At 40.9% G+C, this 6893-nt stretch overlaps 2 protein-coding genes across 2 annotated transcripts; one reads left to right on the top strand and one right to left on the bottom strand.

Annotated features, from left to right (window-relative positions):
• The first annotated feature begins 173 nt into the window (after positions 1-173).
• LOC105558194 (histone H2A-like) lies at positions 174-942 on the top strand. Its single transcript, XM_012005758.1, has 2 exons — positions 174-533; positions 604-942. The coding sequence occupies exons 1-2, from the start codon at positions 277-279 to the stop codon at positions 737-739; spliced, it is 393 nt and encodes a 130-aa protein (XP_011861148.1). The 5' UTR covers positions 174-276; the 3' UTR covers positions 740-942.
• A 1076-nt stretch (positions 943-2018) lies between these two features.
• LOC105558193 lies at positions 2019-6424 on the bottom strand. Its single transcript, XM_012005757.1, has 2 exons — positions 6195-6424; positions 2019-3992 (listed from the first exon to the last, which is right to left on the bottom strand). Exon 2 carries the CDS (start codon positions 3990-3992, stop codon positions 2019-2021), a length of 1974 nt encoding a protein of 657 aa, XP_011861147.1. The 5' UTR covers positions 6195-6424.
• Between the last annotated feature and the right edge of the window lie 469 nt (positions 6425-6893).

The following is a 6893-nucleotide window of genomic DNA, read 5'->3' as shown; positions in this document are numbered from 1 at the left end:
GACGGCGGGTACGTCGGCGGCGCGTACGTCGGCTGCGGTGTCAGGTACGCCGGGTATATCGGTGTCGCGTACGTCGGCGTTGCATATGCCGGTGTCGGCGGCATCGGGTACGCCGGTGGTGGCGGTGGCGGCGGCGGGTACGCTGGTGGCGGCGGCGGCAGCGTACTTACAGTGTCGGCGCGATCCTGTGCGGCATCTTCCTAACCGTCTCGCGCTCCCTCCCCGCTCTCCTCTCGCGCTAGGAAAAAGAAAACGCGCTCGACGTAACGGCGAAATATGTCCGGACGCGGTAAAGGCGGTAAGACCAAGGGGAAGGCGAAGACCCGCAGCAGCAGGGCCGACCTGCAGTTCCCCGTGGGCAGGATTCACCGTCTTCTGAGGAAAGGCAATTACGCTGAGCGCGTACATCATTGTGTGCACCGTGTACATTTATTATACACGATTACACGTTTGCACATATCACACATACGGGTATTCGAATACACGTGTCACATACACGACTACACATGTACACGTGTCACATACATACACGGGTACACGTGAATGAAGGTACCGTGAATCCGTGTACACGGATTACGTGTACACGTGAATCTTAAAACACGTATCCAATCGTAAGCTCTGGTCCGGAGTGACCATTGCTCAAGGCGGAGTCCTGCCCAACATTAAAGCGGTCTTGCTGCCAAAAAAGACCGGCACCAGCGGCTCCGGCAAGGGCGACAAGGCGTCGCAGGAATATTAGACTGTTGCACGTTTATAATTTCTAACCGTTTGGTTGTTTATAATTTGAACCGTTTTGTAACCTTTTGTATACTTTCAACAGTCCTCGTTTTTCGTGAAACGGGTACGGGAGGAACAGATGCCCCGGCGACGTCCTGTGTGCGACAGGATTAGATTTACATTGGTTCTTGAGATAGAGAAAAAATATAGAGATCGATAGCGGACGATTTACACTGTTGTATATTGTGGTCTTCTTATTTGTACGGGTTCGAACATGCGGGTTTTTTTTGGTTATTAATCGTCAATCACCCACAAGAGAGTTTTCCGTTGCGTTCGATTGGGGATCTTGGAGCTAGACGACTTTGATTCGCGCTCTCTTCCACGTCTGTCCTGGGACACCGTTGAAAGTATAATTGTCTTGGTTGAAAGTGTTATAGTATCGGACGGTAACTCTAAATTCCTGTCCCGACTCGAGGACCATGCTGTGACTATTGATTTATTTCCCGCATTTATAGCGTCGCGATGGTTTTATTTATGATGCATTTTTATATTATTTATTCGCTATCGTTATGATGTATGCGTTCTTTTTTTTTGGTGCAACTTCTCCGTTTCGACGGTCATATTTTTCTTTTTATCTTTAGCCTCTGAACTATTCTTGACTCTACCCTGTGTTTAGTAATGGATAACTCAGTGAGTGGGACTTTCGTCCGCCTTAATGTTGAGCGGCGAGAGGACAGACAAAAGGAAACATAAACCTTATAATAAATGATATTTAAACATAAATTCAGTCGAGAATTATTATAGCGTAGCTGCAATCGCAGCCTCCTTGTTATGTGACATCGAAGGACCATATAATAAATGAAAATGAAAGTACAATCGTCGAAAGAGCGTATGCTCATAAAATAACCTGGAAAACAAAGTAAATCGCGATGCTCGAGACCAATTATTTGATCGAGCAAATAAACGCAAATTATAGTGATTAAAATGATTATAACAACGCAGATACTCGATGGTAAGAACGCAATGAGAATATAACCTTAACCTAAACAAAACACGACTGACTGGATTGCATCAGTGTCCGAGCCTCGAAACTCATCGAAGAGAGAGAAAGAGTGCGGAAAAGAGAGAGAGAGCGTGAGAGCTCTGGTTCGAGGCCAAGGCCCCTAGCGGCTAGAGTATCATAGGCCGCCCGCTCTTTTTGAATTGAACTCCTTCGCGATCCCACTCGCTCTGAACGGAACGTTCATATTTATTTTTTGAACATTTCCGCCCGCCTTCGTTAATGTCAATTAACGAATGAATTACACAGGTTGAGTGGGAATCGGCAATGGACAGATTTTGACTACCGGACGTTTCAGGAGAGAGGTCTGCGTTCGAATTGAAACGACGCGGGTGAGTCCATCCTTTCCGGGGTGAGTCTTCACAATTCGTCCCAAGGGCCATTTAGATGGAGGGTAGCGCTCATCCACGACCAGCACGAGAGAGCCCTCCTGAATGGAAGGGTTGGCTCGGTTCCATTTATAAACAGCGAGATAGCGTTGCAAACATTCCTGGGACCAACGTTTCCAAAAACTCTCCAGCATCTGACGGTTGAGTTGCCATCGTGAAAGATGAGAGCGGTTTTCGAGTTCGAGTGATGGTTCTGGTATAGTGGCGAGAGCGCCACCAATTAGAAAGTGCCCAGGTGTAAGTGCCTTGATGTCATCTGGATCGTCGGTCAGAGGGCTGATAGGTCGAGAGTTGAGGACGGCTTCTACTTGAGCTAAGAGCGTTGACATTTCTTCGTAAGTGAGATGGTGGTCTCCGATTACTCGTTTCAGATGAAATTTAACCGATTTGACTCCCGCTTCCCACTTCCCTCCGAAATGAGAAGCTGCTGGTGGGTTGAATAGCCATTGAGTCCCGTCGTCCGCCAAAAGATCTGCTAATGCTCCGCATTCCGTTGTAGCCGAGGAAAAGAGCCTGTTAAGCTCGGAGTCTGCTCCCTTGAGATTTGTGCCGCAATCACTACGCAAAGTAGCGCAAATTCCCCTTCGTGATGTGAATCTTTTATACGCTGCGATAAATCCGTCCGTGGTATAATCCGTGACCAATTCCAAATGCACTGCGGAGGTGACCTGGCAAACGAACAATGAAATGTAAGCTTTGTAAGATTTAGCATTCTTTCCTCTCGAAGTTTTAAGGATAAGAGGTCCAGCATAGTCAATGCCGGTGTGCAAAAAAGGGCGAGATGGAGTCACGCGTTCGATGGGAAGCTGACCCATCAGTTGTTGAGCCCTTTGCTGACGGTATCGGGTACATTTCACGCAGTTTAAGATGTGAGACCGGATTGGGGCTCGTCCTCCGATTATCCCATATTTGTTTCGTATAAATGCCAAAGTCACCTGCGTGCCTCCGTGCATCGTTCGCAAGTGAGCGTCAGAGATAATTAGAGAGGTGAGCGCAGATCTTCGGGGAAGAATGATGGGATGCTTTGCTTCAGGAGAAAGAAGAGATGAGTTAAGGCGCCCGCCAATTCGGAGAAAACCACTTGAGTCAATGATCGGAGTGAGGCGTAAGAGTGAGTTGGAGCGTGGGAGTACGTCGCCCTTTGACAAAAGTGTGAGCTCATGATAGAAATGAGACTGTTGAATTGCCCTGATCCAGAAATTCATGGCAGCTTCCAACTCGTGCGTAGTCAACGGGCCAGATGACACGTTCAAAGCGCGTCGAAAACGGGTGACGCTTCTCCTGCACCAAGCAGTGATTCGGAGTAGTCGAGTTAGACTTGAATATCGCCGCAGCAGGTCCCATGGTTCAGTAGATTTACCGGGGGTTATTACAGAAACGTGAGTTGATCGTTCTTCCAAGATATCTCCTTGGCTAGATAATTGAGGTGGATGAGGCCAGGAGGAAGGGTTTTGCCGAAGCCAAGATGGTCCGGTCCACCAAGCAGCGTGATTAGCGAGTTGAATTGGAGTCAATCCGCGGGTTGCACAGTCCGCCGGGTTGTCCGTTCCAGGCACAAATTTCCAGATTGCATGCGGCAGTGTTTCCTGAATAAACCGAAAAATAAACATATGAACTCGTTCTTTTTGCGGAGCAGTATTAATATAAACAACTGCTCTACTACACAATGAAAGTGGCATGCCAAGAACATGGTAAACAGCTTCCTGTGCAGACAAAGTATTACCGTTTATAAAAACGTTAGCGATTTTTCTAAACTTCTCTCTAATATTCATATTCCCATTTTCCAAATCTTTTGCCGCTTCTCTTAGTAATCGTGAGTCCTGCATCTATTTTTGTGACATAATTAATCATGTATGAGGCACAACTATATGGATCTAAAACAAATTGTATATCCATATTTGATTCAAGAAGGGTCAATATAGTTTTATTGTACGCATTAATCGCAACCTCGTTGGATTGTCTTTTTAAAAATATCTTAGTCGTTGATAACGTGCTTCTAATAGTTTGAATATAATCCCTTTCCGTCATTTCTAATCGTTTCAATATGTCTTCGAAAGATAAAATTATATTTGTTTCGAAAAATAATTGCATTAGGTTTCTTATTTTTTTTCTATTGGTTTTATCAATTTTACTTTTCTTATTTTCTTCTAATGGTTTAAGAATCATAGTTTCTCTCATTACAAACATTGGAATGTTAAACCGACATAAAGATTTATTTTTTCGACCTTTGTAACATGTTGGTTTATGTCGATGTTTTTGGAACCTTATCAATGGATTTTTATTATCGTATGCACATGAAATGTTCTTATCTATCCATTCTATTAGAACTTTATTTGCGTCTTCATTTTCGTCGTTGTAAATCGGTGCATTTTTGCAATATAAAAGATTATGTGTATGAACAGTACCTCATGCTTGAAATTCTCGCCTCTGAAAATAGTCAACTACATAGTTTTCTCCAAATGGGCCATATTCATTTTGTAGTATAGACATAATTAAAAATTGAATCTTTCTTCTATATATCTTACACACGTAACAGGATCTTCTCTTATCAACTTCGTTTTCTCTGCCATGTCCAAGTGTATTGCCTTATACGTGCTGATGTTTTTATTTTCTCGTATTTTGTATAAAATTTTTAACAAATCAGATATAATAACTTTACCTACAAGCATAGTTTGACTCTGAATTTGCACAATTTGTCCGTCGTGTTTCAAATTTGTACATTACTCGAATGTTTAAACGTTAGAAATTTTTATATGACATTTCTATGTCAATGTTACATTTAGATATGTTATTATATTTTTATGCTCATACGCGGAAAGGGTAATGAACAATGTGGGAATACCACATTGTCTAATCATACCAAGTAAATGTTTCTTTTTGCTTTCCCAATAAGATGGTGACGAACGTATTTGTTTTAAGAATTCGTATCCATCATTATAACGAATAGTATTATTTAAAAAATTTGGATCTTTAATATTTTTAACAGTTAGATTATTGTTTTTCTTCACTCTCCTTAGGCAAATATTTATATTTGTCATTACCGACTTTTCTCATTTTTGTTTAGCCATAAACAAAATTCTTGTAGGTTGACAAGATCTTTTATCTCTGTGTCTTGCCTCAAATTTGATTCGTTGTGAATAACTTAACTTATTTCTCTTATCTGGAATGTCTCCTCCAAAAATTCTTGGAAAACACAATTCATCAATATTTTCGGTTAGGCGCCAAGGGATTGGGTATTTGTTTTGTCCCGGAGCTATTACTTGAATATTTGCAGAAAGTTCTTTGTTTCTATCGACAATCAAAACTTCATCATTTGGTTCGAAATATTCAGAATCTTCAGAATCCGACTTATTGTCTGGATTTTCTGCATTACACGTATTTTTAATATTAGTGGAGTTATCGTATTTATCATTTTTATCTACAATAAATTCTAATTCCGCAGTAAAGTTTCTGTTATATTTTTTAAAAAAATCCTCGTCAACATTTACATTGTTTTTTTCGATACAAAAGCGTCTGTTGTAAATACTCTAAATCCTTACAAATTTTTGCTGGTTTAATAGTTTCATACATATAATCAGACTTGTCCTCGATGTTCCTTTTCAGCTTTATTTGAATAGTTGACATTTCATCAAATGTTCGTGGCAAAACATTTACCATCTCATTAATTTCAACTGGGATATTAACTATACTTCCTTTTAATGATAATTGAGGGTTAATTGCATACGGTTATAATGCTTTAATTTGCATGAATGGAATATACGGGGATACCATTCTTTCTTCAAGTGCTGTCAAACTAGTTACAATTTTTAGCACATTTGGAAATTTTAAATCTATATTTGCTGCTGTTTTTGGAACGTGACCCGCAAGAATATATTTTTGACATGTCTTGCAGACGTATTCTGATGAGTTATTAACAATTTTCTTAATAAATTCATGAATTTCAATCTTTGTGTTCTTACTTTTTCTATTTTTGTAATATTAAAACGTTCTACCGATTTTAAGAAAAACAAATTTTCACATATACATACTGTAAAGAATGTGGTTTGGATTTTGTCAGGATAAGGAAAAGCCCGGGTGGGAAAGCACTGATCTTAACACTTATTTAATTAGAACTCAACTGTATTTGAATGTGCCAATAAAATTCACAGATAATCAACTATAACTGCACTGCGTTATTCGCACGAACTCCGATACAGAAATCTATCTTTTCGCGTACCGACTCGCAGGACCGACCGGCGCGTGTCCCTTCTCGAAGGCGAGTCCCGGCTTTCGGCGAGCACGGCTCAACTTCGGTTTGGCTCGAGCTTACACGTGCTTTACGCGTGTAACACCTGACGAAGCGTCTCGCGGTGTTCACGTGTTCGGCCTTTTCGCGCGCTTGTTTTGTAGCGTTCCCGGGAGCAGGCGCACTCCCCCGGCGAATACTCTTACAATACTATATCTGGTCCCATTTTTCTGTTTTTTAAGAACTTCATTATCAATACATTATGATAATATTCAGAATCTTTTATGTCACTATTTATCTTATTATGAACGAAATTGCTATAGCTTTCTCGATATGTAAAAAAATCATCAATTCTTAATAAACTCTTATGATCACGATCAGAAACTCTTTGAATAACGTTATAGTTAGGATCTTTCCGTAAACCTCGTATTCTTTCTCTATTTTTGTTTTTTTCACTAATTTCATAAATTGTATCTTTTCTTATAACTTTCATCCTTTCAAT

Source organism: Vollenhovia emeryi, unplaced genomic scaffold (genome assembly GCF_000949405.1).
Source record: "Vollenhovia emeryi isolate VEMERY1.0 unplaced genomic scaffold, V.emery_V1.0 DF939368.1, whole genome shotgun sequence".
NCBI lineage: Eukaryota > Metazoa > Arthropoda > Insecta > Hymenoptera > Formicidae > Vollenhovia > Vollenhovia emeryi.
The sequence above is the reverse complement of the archived record's forward strand: the minus strand, read 5'-3'. Positions and strand labels throughout refer to the sequence as shown.

Excerpts from the sequence above, each read along its gene's own strand:
- LOC105558193 (XM_012005757.1), bottom strand. The coding sequence starts at position 3,992 with ATGCAGGACTCACGATTACTAAGAGAAGCGGCAAAAGATTTGGAAAAT.
- LOC105558194 (XM_012005758.1), top strand. The coding sequence starts at position 277 with ATGTCCGGACGCGGTAAAGGCGGTAAGACCAAGGGGAAGGCGAAGACC. Across the intron at positions 534-603 it reads CGTGTCACATACATACACGG|ATCCAATCGTAAGCTCTGGT; the intron begins GTACACGTGAAT and ends CTTAAAACACGT.